This window comes from Zootoca vivipara, chromosome 7, assembly GCF_965207765.1.
Source record: "Zootoca vivipara chromosome 7, rZooViv2.hap1.1, whole genome shotgun sequence".
NCBI lineage: Eukaryota > Metazoa > Chordata > Lepidosauria > Squamata > Lacertidae > Zootoca > Zootoca vivipara.
The window spans coordinates 52455472-52473825 of record NC_142590.1 but is presented as its reverse complement, the minus strand read 5'-3'; the positions used below and the strand labels follow the sequence as shown (position 1 = coordinate 52473825).

General features: G+C 41.3%; 1 protein-coding gene across 3 annotated transcripts in view; it reads right to left on the bottom strand.

The window, feature by feature from the left end:
• Window positions 1-18354, bottom strand: part of FOXP4 (forkhead box P4) — a 149894-nt gene that overhangs the window by 99091 nt on the left and 32449 nt on the right. For all 3 annotated transcript variants that reach the window (XM_035123076.3, XM_035123078.3, XM_035123080.3), the window contains exon 2: window positions 5987-6185. In XM_035123076.3, the coding sequence (XP_034978967.1) occupies window positions 5987-6169 (183 nt within the window). In that variant the 5' untranslated portion in view covers window positions 6170-6185. The remainder of the gene's footprint in view (window positions 1-5986; window positions 6186-18354) is intronic.

The following is an 18354-nucleotide window of genomic DNA, read 5'->3' as shown; positions in this document are numbered from 1 at the left end:
CCAACACATCTGCATGTAGCGCTCAAGGGATCTGCTTGGCCTTCCCAGATTTCTTTCTACAACCATCCTGAATTCAAGTTCAGCAACTCCTCTCTTCCTAACATCCTCCTCCCTTTTTCTAGCCTCAGGACCATACGGCTGCAGGTCACACAGCCTCCTTGTTCCTTTCATCTCTATTTAAACAAGCTCTTCAGCTCTGCCCGTTGCATGGAAACAGACACTCCGTCTTGTTCAAAAGTGACGAGCGCTCTCTTGCCAGTGCTGTTTGTTTCAGTCTAAACTCCTGTCAGATGCCTGACTTCTGACTCTCTCTGTTTATCTCCCTCTCCTTCTGTCACCTCATTACTCCACAGCCCAGCTCACGTTTCCAGGCCTTGTTTACCAAAAGCTCAGGAGTTGGGCACTTTGTCTGATGGGAAGAGGTGGAGAGAACATGTTATACCTGCACAGCAGCTGCAATAACCACAACAAAATCCTCTACTGTGATCTTCAAAATGTGTTCTTCCAGTATGTGTACCATGAACAGATCTCTTCAGCGAAGCAACATCAGCAGGTCCTGGGTGGTAGCTACTTTATAAAATATACCAATCTTAAAAGAACAAAAAATCCTCAAGTTGACCAAGCAGAGGTCTCGAAACCAGGAATCCGATAGTTCTAATCCCTACTCTGAGCCTTAGTGTTGTTTGGGCAAATCATAAAATCAGAGTTGGAAGAGACCACAAGGGCCATCCAGTCCAACCCCCTGCCAAGCAGGAAACACCACCAAAGCATTCCTGACATATGGCTGTCAAGCCTCTGCTTAAAGACCTCCAAAGGAGGAGACTCCATCACACTCCTTGGCAGCAAGTTCCACTGTCGAACAGCTCTTACTGTCAGGAAGTTGTTCCTAATGTTTAGATGGATTCTTCTTCCTTGTAGTTTGAATCCATTGCTCTGTGTCCGCTTCTCTGGAGCAGCAGAAAACAACCTTTCTCCCTCCTCTATATGGCATCCTTTTATATATTTGAACATGGCTATCATATCACCCCTTAACCTTCTCTTCTCCAGGCTAAACATACCCAGCTCCCTAAGCCGTTCCTCATAAGGCATCGTTTCCAGGCCTTTGACCGTTTTGGTTGTCCTCCTCCGGAAACGTTCCAGCTTGTCAGTATCCTTCTTGAACCGTGGTGCCCAGAAATGGACACAGCACTCCAGGTGAGGTCTGACCAGAGCAGAATACACTTTGTCTCTCTGTAGGAAAATGGTCAATGTGGAGTACAATCAGCAAAGGTTTATGTTGTTCTAGGTGTTTGGTCGTTTTGCAGTAACCCAATGACACTTGCATGGGAATCAGCATTCAAAATCATTATCTCCTTTGCCAAAGGGATGGAATGCAGCATTGAGAAGGCACCTACCTCATAGTGCAAGCCAGAGACTACACAACTTGGGGGGAAGGGTTGAGAGATTGTTTCAAATAGGCCGGGGGGGGGCACACAGCCAGAAGTATTCTGGAAAAGGGTTATTATATTTTTGCCCCAGACATCGCCAGAAAAACAAAATCAGCTCAGTTAATCCCACAGTGAACTCCATAAAAAGTATGTGGATGGAGCTGTAGAATTTCTATACAGACAGCACTGAATCATAAAAAAATCCTAGAAACAAGCACTGTCTAGACATACTTATTAAAGTCCACCTACTAGTCTGCGTTCATCAAACATGATCAGATCCAGGGTGTCCATACTCAAACTTTGGGAGATGATTCACGTACGCAGGTGAGTTAGAGAATGCGATCACCCAGAGCAAACTAAATGCACCTAGCATGTCAAAAACTGTTCTGAAATGTGTAGTGCTGAACACCACATATACAAACACACTGTATTATGTAAGCAGTTTCAACAAATACCTGTAACACAGGATAAAGCAGGAGGTAGGTGTGTGTGTGTGTGTGTGTGTGTTGAGCTTCATATATACAAATGGCTTTTGACACAGAAAATACATGTCCAAAATCGCCCTAACAAAGACTAGCTATTATTCTGAAGCAGCAAGTTTTAATCTGTCTTTCCATATTTGATGCCATTAGCCATTTGCCCTCTAGAAGTAGTTCTTCATGACCAGTTTTATTACATTCTAGGCCTTAACTGTTCTTGTGGCAGGAATTTTACCAACTGGTTGCGTAATATGTTCACCAATATCTCCCCCCCCACCCCCAGCCTTTTATTTACAGTCCACTTATTATTTTTCTAGTCCTCCTCCTGAGAATTAGTCCTGGGTCTTTTTTTTTCTGTTTCGTTTTTAAAGAGGAAGTGAGAGATGGCGCATTTGGGATCTGAAGCACAAGGAAGAGACAGAAGTTGTCAGACAGGAACAGACCAATGGCTCAGAAGCCTCTTTAAACAGGGGCAGATATAGGATGCTACTGGAGAAGGTGTAAATCCTTCATGAAGCACCTAATTGTGCAAAACTCTATATATGGGGACATTTATTACTGACCCCAGCTGCTGCTCAGCTTGTTCCCTGAAGCATGAAGATTGATGGCACCAATGGTTCTCATCTGAGCTACTGTCACTGCAGATGCCATATGCGTTCAGAAGTCTCCTTTGCCTTTAAACACCGTCTCACACTGGTGAATTCTACAGGTTAATTATATGCAGTGCTGAGGGGGCAGGGGCATGGAAGAAAGGCAAACGTTACTTGGGATAATGATTCTCTCCCCCCCCCAAAAAATAACCTCTTTTCAGTTACTTCACAACTAAGCTCTTTCATTCCTGGTGAAGAAAAGAGCACAAGAAATACAGTTGCTCCCCTTTACTACTATTCATTGGTACATCCCACTATGAAGTGACTTGCCTCCAGTAGAAGGTGCCCAGGAAGGAGCTGGGGCAAGTAACTTCATTTAAATTCCAGCAGGTGGGAATTTGTCCTTTTTGGTCAGACCCTTGGGGTACTTGAAAAAGCTTAAATGTTGTGTACGTGTGTAAATTATAAAAATATAAGCAAATATATATTGCCCTAAGGCAGGTATATGGGAGCACTCAGGATAGTTGATTCCTGCAAGATACTCCACTTGATTCCTGCAAGATCCTCCTCAAGTTCATCTCAGAAAAGTCCACATAGAATCATAGAACTGTAATGTCGGAAGGGACCCCAAAGGGTCTTCTAGTCCAACCCCCCGGCAATGCAGGAATCTCAACATGGCTGACCAATTGTGGTATAGCATTTTCCACAGCCATCTCTTCAAGAGAGTTCTGCCACAGAGCAAGACAGGATATCATATCTGCCTTTGGACAAGCAAATGCAGCAAAAATGTAGGTATATAGTATTAGTTGCCACACTGTGGCACATGGCAAGTCGCAAAACAGTGGCATACATATTACATCAAGCCAAACCACACGGTATTATAACCCCCACATTGTTGATTGATGTCAGATGATTGACAGGTGGGTTGTCCTGCTCACCTATCAAGTCCCTTGCACGGAACATCCCAAGTGACTGTCAGCCAGCTGGTTATAAGGCACTTGGGAACTGTAGCACAAGGGGCTGTGTCAGTCCTATGCTCAGGACTGAACGCAGGGCTTGAAAAGTGCTTTGTGCACCACTGCTCAAATGCCTGATAGTCAGCTGTCCATTGGGAGCTTGTGAAGTGCTGCACATAGCGCTTTGCAAGCCCTGTGCAATCAAGCTCCCTATGGGGAATTCAGTCGTGCAGCCTATCTAGCCACATCTCTCCTTGCACCACAACCGATGTCACATATGGCATCACGTGTACGGCAGGGGGGCATTATTTCAGGAAAACAAGCCCAACAGGCTTATTTGGTCCAGAGTCCATGTGTCCTTCTCTCCCCCAATAGAAAAACCACTGCAATGCAAAAAGTTGTGTGTTTTTTTAATTAAAAAAAAGCAGTCTCACACATTGGGGGCAGAGGGGATGCATTACTTGAGAATTTGGCTGTAAATGTCCCACACACGCATTGTACATCCTCACAAAGCAATAGCTTTCAATCAGGAGCAATGGCTTTTACACATTCCCACAGTGGCTTAGGCCTAACGGCACCAGGTTCATGCTACTCAGTGAGTACTGCATAATACTTTACCTGGGTAATGAGTGAGCACACATCTGTTTACTAGAGCCCACAATACTGTTAAACTAATTGCAGTGCCAAGCCCCAAGGCACCATGAAGACAGCCTTACTACAGCCACACACACCCCTCTGAAGGAGGGGGTGAACTGTGTCTCTTTCATTCAGCGGGGGTGACTCTGAGAAGCATGACATGCATGATTACCCTTCAGATCAGGGGAACAGTGGCTTAACTGCATGAGAAACGGCTGTTATTCAGGTAATGGATTTACAGTGCTCACTACTAAAGTATCAGACACAGCAATTTTTTACAGCTTTCACGCTGGAATTTACAACTTAGACGAGAGGCGATCTCCGTATGAGTCTGGGCTCATTGCCTTATTTAGTATCTGAGGTTCCTAAAGTTTTCTCTTAAGTTTGTTTTGAAAGGTACGGTAAATTGTAAGCACTTAAATCCATACACAAACACCTGCAAATGCTACATAAAAATTATCTGCACATACATGCCTAAGAAATGGACACCAAAAAATCCCTGTAGTGCATGTGTTCCTATTTTCCTTTACACGCAGCATATGTAGTAAGACCACCAAAACAGAGCTACACTGTGTGAACGTGGGCAAACAGACAGTATGCCAAAGGTGAACTGTGGCATGTACTCTTTGTTACATCCAAATACCTGGCCAAGCAGGGTAGCTAGTGCTTCTGATTTGGGACTACCTAATCCCTGATTTGAAGGAAAGACAGCAAATATGTGGAATGCCTTCACAATGTGGCACCCATGTGTGTATTTGAGTCGGCTCCAAAGGGTAACACTGCTGTGAGCTCACAAAATCACCTTTAGGACTTTGTGTGAGAAGAAAGAATCCACAATGACATGGTAACAATTGTTAACAGCTGGTTAGTTTTCAAGGCAGGTGATAGTGCAGTGTTTGGTTGGATTCAGTCTGACCCCTGTGTTTTCCTCCCTCATGGTTTGGATTTATGGACTACTTAATATGAGGCTGCATTTTAAATTTTAATATTGTATTTTAATATGCATTTTAATTAATTATTTTCTTTTTCTTTTATGTCTTATTGTAATTTTATTGGTGTTAGCTGCCCTGAGCCCGGTTTTCACTGGGGAGGGCGGGGTATAAATAAAATTTTATTATTATTATTATTATTATTATTATTATTATTATTAGATGTGATTCATAGGGCTGCCCCAAAAGCCTGCTAGTACTACACAATGCCAGCACTACACTGGCTTACATGCAAAGCTGGAGATAGAAAACACACACATGAACAGTATCAGTAAAGTATGTACGCAACTGAAGGAGGATGGTTCAAACTCAGAAGAGCACGTTCCAATAGGCTTGGCCACAAGATTAAGTATGCCTGAAGTTACAAACTGGCATATAAAACAGCCATGTGCCAATCTGTTCACATGACTCCAAGAACATCCTGCCACTGAATGGGGAGTGTGGGGTATAGAGAAAAAGAAGCAGAGTGTGAACACAGAAGGATCTGTCATAAACTAAGTCAAACATTTTGGTAAAAGTAAGATGGAATGCTAATTTAAGGTATGCACATACCTAGGCATAAATGCTAATCCTAAAGAAGTCACATCTATGAAAAAGTCACTTCCACGAAAAGAATATTCATTCCAATCAGAATTTTATAGAAGTAGGTCTATGAAGGCAAGATTACTAAATGTGGCTAAGAACTGACAGCAGCAGACTATGCACAACCTCTCCCACCAATTAAACTACCCTATTCATGGCTTATTATCTTTCCATTCCCCTTTTTCTGTATTCTACTATACCACAGAGTAGTATAAAGACCAAGGAAAGGGTTTGGGATCCATTTTAGATCAACCTGCTCCTAACAGGTTGAGGGAAGCACTCAAAAGGTAGGTAAGCAAGAGTCTGAAAGAATCAAATCCTCAGTACCTGCTGCTGCTGAAAATGCAAGAGTTCCACTGGGCTCATTTCTCCATTGGTTTCTCCACTGGCTCCTCCTTCTCTTCCACATCCACCACCGCCTCCTCCATCATTTGGATTGTTTAGGCTGCTGACCCCATTCTGACTGGAGGGAGTAGAACGTATTGTCTCCGAGGCAGATTCAACCATCATGACTTGCTAGCAGCACCTGCAGAAGCAAAGTAGTACTATTACAACAGCATAAATTTGAGCTGAAGCTACTATCTATGCTATACTGGAAGGCATCACTCTGCACAACGTTGTTCACACTGCAACAACGTTCAAAACTCCCATTGTTCTAGCCGCATTTTACAACAAGGAATTTCATTAGTGCAAGGAGTTTCTGAGCTCTGGACGCCGTACTGCGCCTAGGATTCAGATTAAAACTGCGGCGGAGGACTTTTTTCTGCCTCCCACTTCCAGGTACTGGAGAAGAGACCCTCTTAAGAATATTTGGGGTGTGGACAGGGGACGGACTAGACAATGTGAAAAATAAACACAATATTCTACCTGCAGTTCATTCATTTTCAGCTTTGAATTCTTGTTATAGAAAAAGCACGCCTGGACATTCAGTTGTTTCGCCCATAACCTCGTTTTAAGGTGTCATTTAGCGCCTGGCTTTCATATCAGTTTCAAACACTGCACTGCAATGATCTAAGCACGACAGACTCCTCCCCACCCCACATGTATACATGCCCCAAGACATCCAGAAAGCGGGAACCAATGGGACATTTGCCAGAGAACAGCTGTGCCCACAAAGTTGTGTAGTACAGCTAAGTCTTCAGTAGACATACTAATATGTCCTCCTTTTTACCAAGTCAAACTCTCATAGAAATTAAAATAGCTTAGCTGCTAGGAATAGTTTTCATAACACACTTGCTCTGGCCCTACTCCAATGCATAGAATTTGGAGAAGCTCCTTAGTAGAAACCGCTAGAAGAAGAAAAAGAATCCCTCATACAGAGTTTAGAAGTCAAAAGCATCACAGGAGGCCTTGGAAAAAGTGTTTGTCACCTACCTGAAACATTGTGGGAAACAAGCACTCCCACGACTAAAGGGGGGGGCTAAAGCCCAATTCAACAGGTTCACTCCCACAACACGAGCTCTAGTAAATTTTATGAGCCACTGACTATATTTTTGTTGTTGTGATCATATTATGGATTATGATGTCTTGCATGGCCTAGTGAATAAAGTCAGCTAGAGTAAACCTCTGAAGATAAAACGTTGCTCCTGCACTCTAAATGAGCTTATCAACATAACAATTTCAAAAGAAAATGATGGCACAACAAACGACTTCCCACATGAGTTGATGGGAGTTAGCAATTTAATATTTCCAAGTCTCCTACCTAGCCATGCAGTCAACTCAAACACATCTGGATAAACTAAGATTTCCTAAGAAAAGCAGGAGGTACTTCAGGAAATGTTTGTCTTTGAAAAGACCCTTGCCCCCCATCTTTCACAAAATGCTGTTAAAAACCAAAGCATTTCTTCACCTTAACATGTAAACTGCAATGAATATGAAAGTTTTCGCTTTCTATAGTTTGTCAGAATAGAATAGAATAGAATAGAATAATTTATTGGTCAAGTATCAACTTGGAATTCTGCTTCAACTACGCTGCAATGCGATTATTGGGGCAGATTAAATTTTCTTAGTTGTCGCAAGAAATACAATCTCTGGTGTAACTTTTTAATAATTATATTGATGGTATCTGACCAATTCAATTTTTGAGAGATCATAGAGCCCAAGAACTTAAAGGACTCCACCTTTACATGAACATAAAATCTGTTAAACCAGGGATAGGGAACCTCTGATCCTCCAGATGTGTTTGGACTACAACACCCACCACAGCTAACCACTGACCAAGATGCCGTGGGCTGACTGGAGATGGAGTCTAACAGCACATGGAGGGTCACAGAACCCCCATCCCGGTGTTAAGGCAATCAGTGTACATTTTAATGGCTACTCAATACATAAGTGAATGGTGGGTTGTCAATCCCTGCAGGTTTGGGCTGAAGAGTTAACAAATACCAGGGCAGGATATGCTAATATTTCCGTTTTACTGTTAATAAATGGAAGGCAGCTTTCCTTTTTCAAAGAGTAGCACTTTACTCCAATCTTAACTTCAACATAACGTAACTTTTGTACACTTTAGTGAGAAGCATATTCCTGCTGTTTGCTCTGTTTTGTTCCAAGGCTCAAAAAGAGTAGCGGCTATGCTGTGTGTTTTCATTTCAACATGTATCGATACCCCACTTTTCCTTTCAGAAGGAAGCCCAAACCAACAAACAGCATACAAAAACAAGTACAGTATCAGAAGACAACCAAGCAATATGAAAACAAGCTACAATAAGCCTGCAGAGCTTTGATTCAATGCCTAAAAGAAAGCCAATTAATAAATACCCCCAAAAAATAAACAAAACAATGGGATAATAAAACACAGACATTAGTCAAAACTGAAGCAGCCAATACAATAGGAACTGGGACATACCATTAAAGGGGGGGGGGGCAAATCCACCCTAGAGACAGGAGAAACCTAGAGAACCACCGCACACAAAAATAACAAAGAATACCAAGAGCCACAATGCCCCCAAAACCTCTCATGTAAAACCTCTCACTGCAGGTTACTATTCCCTTGCACTATATGAGTATGGGTGACACTACTTTTAAGCATCTAAAGGAAAACAAACAGCAACGTGAAATTGAATTACTGCTGCTCAAGTGCAAAGTGTACAGTAGCAAGAGCACATACTGCAGTAAACCAGCAGGAAAGTGGCACCAGGAAAGCATCCGTAGCAAACTAAAGCCAGATCTATTTTGAAAATCCAGCCCGAACTTCAAAGAAGCCGCCAGATAGGCAAAGCAAGGAACTAGTAGAGAGCAGCTCTGCTTTTAAACCCACCTTATAGTCAAGGGCGACTTTCCACATTTTTACCATAGATAGGAGTGGGTATGCAAGGTTGGACAAATTACCATGCTGAAAAATCATGTGCCCATATGCCTAAATTTGAAATTAGCACCACCAGAATGATAGCGGGAGAAGCAATACAGCAGGCCTAGCTTTTTGTTCCATTTTGTTTTTAAAACCTTTGAAGCCATGTCAGCTGAAGATTTTTTTCCTCTTTAAAATGAAGGGGGTGGGAATGGAAAGAAGCCGTCTCTGCTTTTTCAACTGGTCTTCAACTGCTGAGTCGGGACTCATTACAGGTCATGTCCTGATCTAAGGTGGGTTGCAACAACAGCCACAGTACCACCATACAAATACATGGTTTAAAAAAAAAAGAAAATTGTTTTGGGTGGGTCCTCAGTCAGGAAAGACTACTGATGTGGAGGGTATTTTGTTCCAGCCTCAGAAACTGTCTAAGAAAAGCTAAACAAGTAAGAAGGTAGTGGTCCTAAACGTCACTGTGAGTGGGATAAAAATTATGGGGAATTACATACACACAATTACACACACAAAAGTAAACAATACTTACTGAGGTTCAAACATGGGGAAGGGAGCATAGGGGAGGTTAATCCTCCCCCACCCACATTCACTATTAGGGAGAGTTCAGAGGCAAGATTGATTTCTTCCCATTCATGACCCTATAACCTGTTAGGTATTTTGCCACTTGTACAGCTTAAATAATCCTAATGGGGTAATATGGATCAGAGGACTTTCCCCTTCCATCCCAAAGGAAATAGTGATGGCAGTAGACCTCTTAACAACTTTAAGGAGCCTATCGGGAAAACGGGGGTTCCATGGCAATACGGTATGTATTCATTTGACCTGATCTTCTCATTTTCCTTTTAAGAACACTCTTTTTCTGAGTACTGTATCTGGGTTGCTCTGCTGATATGCTGGTTGGCACTGGGCCACTCACTTCTCTAAATGGAATTAAGTATGGTAAGTTCTGGACTTTAATATTTTGTAAGTCTCTATGAGACTGTTTGTAAAAAGCGAGAAACTCAGAACTACAAGGAGGAAGACAAAGATTATGTCATCCTACAGAGCTGGGCAATAATTAGTTGACATCACACAGACAGACACACAGAGGGGGGGGGAGGAAGAGACTTGTTGAAAAGGGGGGGAAGAGGAGTAGAAAAAAAGTCTGTTTTTTATTCTTCATACATTCAAAATCATCACTTCTGACTGCATTTATTTAGAGTAACTGTTTCCCCTAGCTGTACGCACAATCAGTAACATGTCCAGTGAGAGATGCTCTAGATTACTTACTTAGTAAATTGCCTAGTACTCTGACAGCAGGAATTATTTGCAGTGAGGTTTGGCATTGGATAGGCCCAGCAGCTGTTATCTGCTTGACTTTAATAAAATGCTAGATTTTTTGCAGGGCAGGAGGGGATCCTCTTAGAAAATTCTTTTTGGAAAACAGAAAGGGTTCCTTTTTCTAAATTTCCCATTTGAGATAGTTAAGAACGCACTATTGTCATGTTTTCAAGCTTTCCTCTGCAACCAGAGAAGCTAGTAGTTTGTTTTAAATATAAAGTGAAAGCAGATTCTAATATTGATTCACATTACTTTAGCAGTATACTAAGGTAAAGGGACCCCTGACCATTAGGGCCAGTCGTGACCGACTCTGGGGTTGTGGCGCTCATCTCGCATTATTGGTCGAGGGAGCTGGCATATATAGCTTCCAGGTCATGTAGCCAGCAAGACAAAGCCGCTTCTGGCAAACCAGAGCAGCACACGGAAACACTGTTTACCTTCCCCCCCTATTTATCTACTTGCACTTTGACATGCTTTCGAACTGCTAGGTTGGCAGGAGCTGGGACCGAGCAACGGGAGCTCACCCCGTCGCGGGGATTCGAACCGCCGACCTTCTGATCGGCAAGCCCTAGGCTCTGTAGTTTAACCCACAGCACCACCCGCGTCCCTGTGTATAGCAGTATACTACAAATAGTTATATTAGCGTAAAGGAGGAAATACCAATTATCTTAAACTGGTAACACCAATTCTGTTAAGATCAATGAGCAGAGTTTTGCTATCCCAATTCTATAGGGTAGTGACATTTCACCTTAATAAATCTATTTACAATCAACGTAAGACTAAAACAAAATGGCTAAAATGCAACAGACACACTGGGGTGTCTTGTTCTAATTTTGTCTCTTGACAACGAAAACAAGCTGCCAAGCCAGCAAAGAAGCGAAGCAAAAACAAAAACAAAAAAAACCATTAACTGGGAGCAAGTTAAGCGGTCAGCAAGTTTCAAAGTGGAAGAGGGGCAGCAAAAAAGGGAGATTTCTTTTTTCTACCTTTTCTTTCCTATGCATGGTTCCCCCCTCCCCTTTTTTGGCACGATAGACCGACAAACTGGGAACAACATAATTGCTGAAATGTGGCGTGTAATAATAGCTATTCAGAAGCTGATCATTCATATTAAACAGGGTGAAGCAAGCTTCTCATTTGCATGTTTGAGATTATATGCATTTCAAAAGTCATTTCCGCAGGGTGTATGAATGACATTAATTCCCATGTGGAGTTGTCGACTCTCTCCTGTAGTCCCTCACACTATCAAACACACACACACACACACACACACACACACACACACAATGACATACTTGTAGCTGCAGGAGAATTCAAGGGCACAGAGATTACTGCATTTTTGGTTTTGTTGAAAATATACATGTTTCAGGCTAGTGATACTGGGACACATGATAGTAGGACATTGGAGAAACAACATTCTGAGGCAAAGGCTGTTGAACTTGGACTGTGGGAATTGCAAAGTTAGCAGGAAAGATGACGAACATTTTGCAAGCAAAACAGAGATACAATTCAGCTTTTAGTCACATGCTAACTATACAAAGCTGTTGACAGTGCTTTCCAACATGCATCTTCCTACTTCACAGAGACACCAACTCTATTTTCAGCAAATAAGTTGTTCAAAATGTGAAAAAGAACTTGGTTTTCAAAATCTCAACCACACTTTTTTTAAAAAAAATTAATCCTAGCTGTATACATTATCAGTATTACATTATCAGTATTACCTACATTTTCCCTTCCCTTTTTATATTCCTGCTATATTTTCTTTCAATTTATCAACTTCCTCCATCAGATCAGTGCCTCTGAAGCTTTTTCATTCTGTAGAAAAATTATACCCTGCTTTTTCACTCCACAAAAGGAGTTGCTTGAAATGGCTTATAAAAATAAAAGTAAGAATAAATTCCTAATTAAACCATAAAAACACAAAGTTATGAAGCTAAAAACAGCATCGAAAGCAAACATAAAGAGCAGCACAACCATAAAAGCAGCTACAGAATCTTGTTTCAAAAAGAATATTTTGATCACTGGTGGGCAAAAAGTATGGTTGTATATTGTTTTGTTTCAATTTATAAATACTGTGCGAGCACATGTGAAGGCAGTTAATACGAACACCAGAAGCTGCTGTATAGCAAATCATCATACAAACCTCCCTGCCACCTCACACCCTCCTCCTCCTGGGTAAGCAAGAGAGACCCATCGGCTAGAATGGTAGCATAGAAGCTGCACTCCACTAGGCAAGTCACTTCTGCCATTGGCGCATCTAGCTCAGTACAGTCTCCACTGATTGGCAGTGGTTGTCCAGGGTTTCAGACAAGAGTATTTCCCAGCATCACCTGGTAATTCTGGTAACTGACTTTCTGCATCCAATACACGTGCTCTGTCACTGAGCTATAGCCTCTCCCTCTTTACCCAAGGATAAAAACATTGAGAATTAAAAGCAGGAGAACCATTTTTAAATCACATGAACGTTTTAGCCAGCATAGGCTTTGCTATTACAAGCGTGGGAACACAAAAGTAGATTTTAATCTTATACATGACGCATAGAAACAACATGAATCAATCTCCTTCAACTTGCCATTCCCCACCATTACATCTTTGTTCAGCAGGCAATCCTAGTCACTTAAAGAAAAAAAGACAAGAGAAAAACATGCAGCCTGCTCCAAAACATCACAAGTTTGTATTACTGGTCAGGAGGCAGGGTGGGGTAGAACCATAGAATTGCATAGAAGGGACCCTGAGGATCATGTAGACCAACACCCTGCAATGCAGGAATAAGCATCAGTCCCAAAGGGGGATCGAACCTGCAAACCTTGGCATTATCAGCATCGCGCTCTAACCAGACCCATTTTGTTTAGCTACAGTTCTTTTCTAGCTTCTCTCCATAGCTTAGGTACACTTTTAAAAGGTAAAGGGACCCCTGACCATTAGGTCCAGTCATGGACGACTCTGGGGTTGCGACATGATAAGTCAACTGTATATATTAGTTTTCTAGGTACAGATAATAAATGTTTACAGATGAAAAAAGTAACAGAAAACATGCTTACACCTACATGAATCATGCAGTTATGAATTGTGTTTACCTACACCATGATACTTCATATACAGAAGGGAATATCTCTTCCAAGAGAGTACTTGCCATGACAAACGCTTACATTATCTAACTGACTGATAGTATGCTTGAAAGTTTATATTGTATTGTATGTTGCCTAGCGATTCACTGCATGAAGTGACTAATAAATATAAACAACTAACTTTTAATAATAGAAACAAAGTAGTCTTTTCTTCCTCAAAAGTATTCATCCATCCATATGTACATGCAATTAGTTGATTCATATGCATACCATCAACTAACGTTTTATTGGGCAACACATGAAGTATTCACACATGATGTGTTACAGGTGCTGTGATACAGCATGGTTCCTGCTTTCCCTTGTCTGCATCCTATGCTCCTCTGACAATATTTGAATGAAGAGCAAACTTGGGATGGTTTAAAATGGTTTACTTCTCCCTCTACCCACATCAACAGCATTTATATGAATACATATATAGAAAAAAGGCAAGGTACTTTTAGTGCCATGTATGAAAATGCCTTAACCCTGGGATTTGCATGTGATGGTTTGGGAAGGCAGCGTGGTTAGTAGTGGTGTCCAGTTAGAGCACCATCAAGGGCAAAAAATTGAAACAATTGCTGCAGAACAAAATCCCAGTCTATCTTTATCTCTTCCCCCTTGATGCCCCAAGCAAATGCACTGGGTACTGATTTAATTCGGAGTCCTACCTGTCTGAAAACTGCTATTGGGAGAGATGGAAAAGGAAAACAAGTCAAAGGCACTGAGAAATCCCAAACACACCAAGAACTGAACAATGAAGAAATACTGTACTATAGATTTGGGAAGGGACCACAGTTCAGCGGTAGAACACAAGCTATGTGTGCAGAAGGTCCTCGGCTGAATCCCTGACATCTCCTGGTTTGGTTTGGTTTTTAAAGGGATCAGGTAGCAAGTGATGTGAAAGACCTCTCTCTGCCTGAGACTCTGGAGAGCCACTGCCAGTCAGCCGACAATATTGAGCTAGATGGATAAATAAGTCAACTTCCTATGTTCCTATCTATCACAGAGGGTGATATATGTTTGCATAAGGCTTCAAAGCTCCAACCCACTATGATATGGGAAGAGAGTTTCATGATGAGATAAAGTATTTTAAAGTTAAACAGGTTCGTGTTCCATATTTTAGTAATAAATATTCAAGAGCCCACAGTTTATAGGGACTTCTAAGCATTTTAGGAAAGCATTTGTTCCCTTATCGTCCATAAAAATGCCCACAGAAATACTAGAATATAAGAGCTCTGGAAGTCTTGAAGTAGAAAATATTTATGCTCCCCCATAGGTCTAGAAGCATATCCTGATGACCACACCACGTACAACACTTGCACAGAACATGTTCATTGAAGCTCCAATGGGAGCTCCAATGGGCCAAACACTGTATTGAACTTTAAAGTTCTACTGTCACCAGCCATGCCAGAAAATGGCTAAGCATTTCTGTACTCTGAAGAACAGTAACATTCCAATGAGCCCATGCCACATGACACCCAAACATTCCTGTGATCCACAACTTGTAAACCAGGTGTGTAAGATCTAGGCAAGTGATGTAATTTTATCAAAATCAAACTCCCACCAGTTTGCAAAACTATCAACATTCCCAACATATATGTCTTTTCTTGGTGGGGTGTTTGTGTTTTTTGTGTGCCCTTTTTACTGTTTTCCCCACTCTTAATATTAATCCTCAATTTTTCGCTGCATTGGGGGGAGGTGTTTGAGAGAAATAGAATCAATTTTCAACAAAACGGGGGGGGGGGTGTGTTCCTAGATAAATGAGAGTTTACTCCACAAAGTGTTAGGGACAGAATGCTGTTTACAGTTTTAGAGGACTGTGTCAGATAGTTAACCCTCTACTGATATATGCCAGCAACTTTTTAAAAAATGCAGCTAGAGTAAGCAAAGGGAAAGAGCAGTCATATTCCCACATCTCAGGTTTGCCAATAAAAACTTGACATGCAACCCTAAAAGTGGTGCTAGACCCAGGGAAGTGTAACAAACCCTCAGGTTATGACTTTTTAACACACAATGATTTGGAAAAAGTTTTAAATTATGACTTTTAAAGACATTAGGTTTCCAGTGCTATTTGGACAACTATAGCTCAAGCAAGGCCTGTGTCTCCTGCCCTAACGAGTCTAAGGGCTGCTTTGTGGGCAATCGTTTAAGAGCATACATCACAGAGCATGCAGCTTGACTGACACATTTTAAACAGATGCATGGAGCAGCGTGACAGATGCGATTGCACATGATGTGTACACTTTGAGCCTACATATTATTACTACACTTATAGCTCACTTTTCTTTCACAGAGCTCAAAATGGCATATCAATAGCACCTCCAGACTGTCAGTATTTTGCACGAAGGATTCAAGTACATACCAAGAAATTTAGGTTTGTGCAATTAAAGTAGATTAAAGTGCTTTATCATCCCACCACAACAAATCAACTTTAAAAAAGAAACTGACTTTTGTGGTTAGGGAAGTGACAGGGAAATGCATTGAAAAGTGTGGCATGAACAAATGGTCACTGCAAAGATGTATGAATACACCAACACCACAAGCCAATCAGGATGAATGCTCATTGTTGTATGACCTCCCCCCAAACAAAACAGAACCCCCAGATACAATGTAACTCCTGCGAAAGCAAATCAGGAAGAATGATCAATAAATAGGTTGTCTGGAAGAGCCCAAAGAATTCCCAGATAGTAACCCTAATCTACATGTTGAGAACACCCAGACCTGCTTCAAGGCAACAAGTCTGTTGAATCGCATGCCTTCAGACCACAACCCTGGCTATAGCCTCATAAGAACATAAGAGCCTGTTGGATTAGGCCCATCTAGTCCAGTATCCTGTACTCTCAACAATGGCCAACCAATGCCTGTGGGAAGACCTCAGTTCTGACAATCCTCTAAACGGCAATTTGGAAGGATTAGCAACATGACACTGATTTCCTCCTCAGTTTCCTGATTTGTTCTAACTATAGCTTGTCATGGCATCCAGATCAAGCAAACTATAGTTGCCAGATTCTAAAATCATGCTTAGAACAACCAGGAAATGGAGGAGAGAACCACTGCATTAGATGGAAGGAGTGAAGCCATGGTCTATTTCCAACCTTCGAATCACACTCTGAATGTGATGTCTGAGCTAGACAATGGCAAAAATTTAGGCTGCAATTCTGTACCCATTTACTTGGGACTAAGCCCTATTAACTCAGTTACTTCTCAGTAGACATGAATAGAATTGCACTCCTAGTAATGTCACACAATTGAGACAAATAATAATCATGGCAGTGAGTAACAAACTGACCCTAACATCAGCTCATGTCTTCAGATACAGACTTAGAATAAAGTCAAGTACCTATTCCACTGATGTTAATTCCACTTTTCTGCACATGGTGAATAATAGAATACTATCTTCTACTTCACAACCACAATGCTTTTGCCCATTTGTTAGTACACTTACAACATTACCAGTATGTAGTACTGGGAGATGAGCAAGACGACACTATCAGTAAAGGATTGAAGGAGTGTTAAGCCTGGCAATAATTTTTCCAGCATGAATATCAGGGGGATTTGTTGCTAACTTCTTAGAAACCTTGACAGGAGACTGAAAAAATCACCAAACTAGAAATTGCCAAAACTAGAAATGGATCCTATAGTACAAACACAAACACACAAATTTCTCTCAGCAACTGCTATGGCAAGCTACACCATTTTACCTGCATTCAGAAGAAGGCATGTGGGTACAATCGAGAAGTACAAGCCCAACAATTTAGTCAGTCTTTCTGGCATGAGCTATCACAAATCACCACCCATGGAAATCTCGACAAGTGTGTGTATATGGTGTATCAAAATGGCAGCCATTAAGAACTACCAACTGACTAGATTTTTAGTGTAGTTTGAAAGGGCCTGTTTGCAGTTAAAGCCTAGTCTCGGTGTCAAGCAATTTTTAAATTTAAATTAATAAATAAGCATAAAAGATACAGATGAGCAGTGGTGGGTTTTCAGTCTTTCTGGGAGAGGTAATACGAGCAACAATGCCACATACAAGTACATGCACAAATATAAAGAGCAGGAAGGTCAGACATTCACCCTTCAATGATTAATTAGTGTGACTGGATAACTAATTGTGGTTCTTTTTGTCTGGAATCAAAATAATTTCATTCAACAATTGTCCACTGATTTCACTTTCTGTATTTGTTTGTTTCAAAGTACACCTTTTATTTGGCAGTGAAAGAAGGTTAGGGAAAGAGGTAGATGAAAGAGACAGGCAACAGGAGTAAAGAGAGACCCAATACCATATGGCACATAGGCATATTAATTACTGCTGCTTTTTAATTAACAATTGCTTAATCTGAGCAGTAACATTTGTCTTGACATCTTTTGACTCTCTCCTAACCTGTGAAGTGCGCATGCCATGCCAAGTCATCAATTAATTTTTATTGACGTTTTCTTCCCTTAAACAGGCACAATACCAGGGTTTTCCAATTAACACCTCCACACTCTCTAATTAGTGCAATTAACAGACTGATGGATGCCCGGAGTTTCCCTGGGAGAGAGAGCGCACAGAGATCAGCTGGTTTTGCTGTGTGGACAGATCTCCCACTGAGAGCAAGCACACGTAACAGCATATACTGTACATGTTATCTTCTAGAATTTTAAAATGAATTACGGTATTTGCAGATCTGCAGGAAAGGTACAAGAGTTTGTTCTCTGTATTGGGAGAACCGTACGTGTAATGCAGTGGTGTACATGTACAAAAACACAGAAATGTTTATCCTTAAAGCAGCACAAAGCTCATCAAAATGTTCAGCAACCCACGTACTGTATGCTCTCTTTACAGAGGTAGCTATATTATGACAGTGCTCTGAACCAACTGTTTCAAATTGCAGTTTTGCCATATATAAAAACTGTAAAGTTACGGTAGATTCTCAAATATATTCTTCTCATAAAACTTTTGAAGCAGCAAGGAGTAAAAGCTTCAC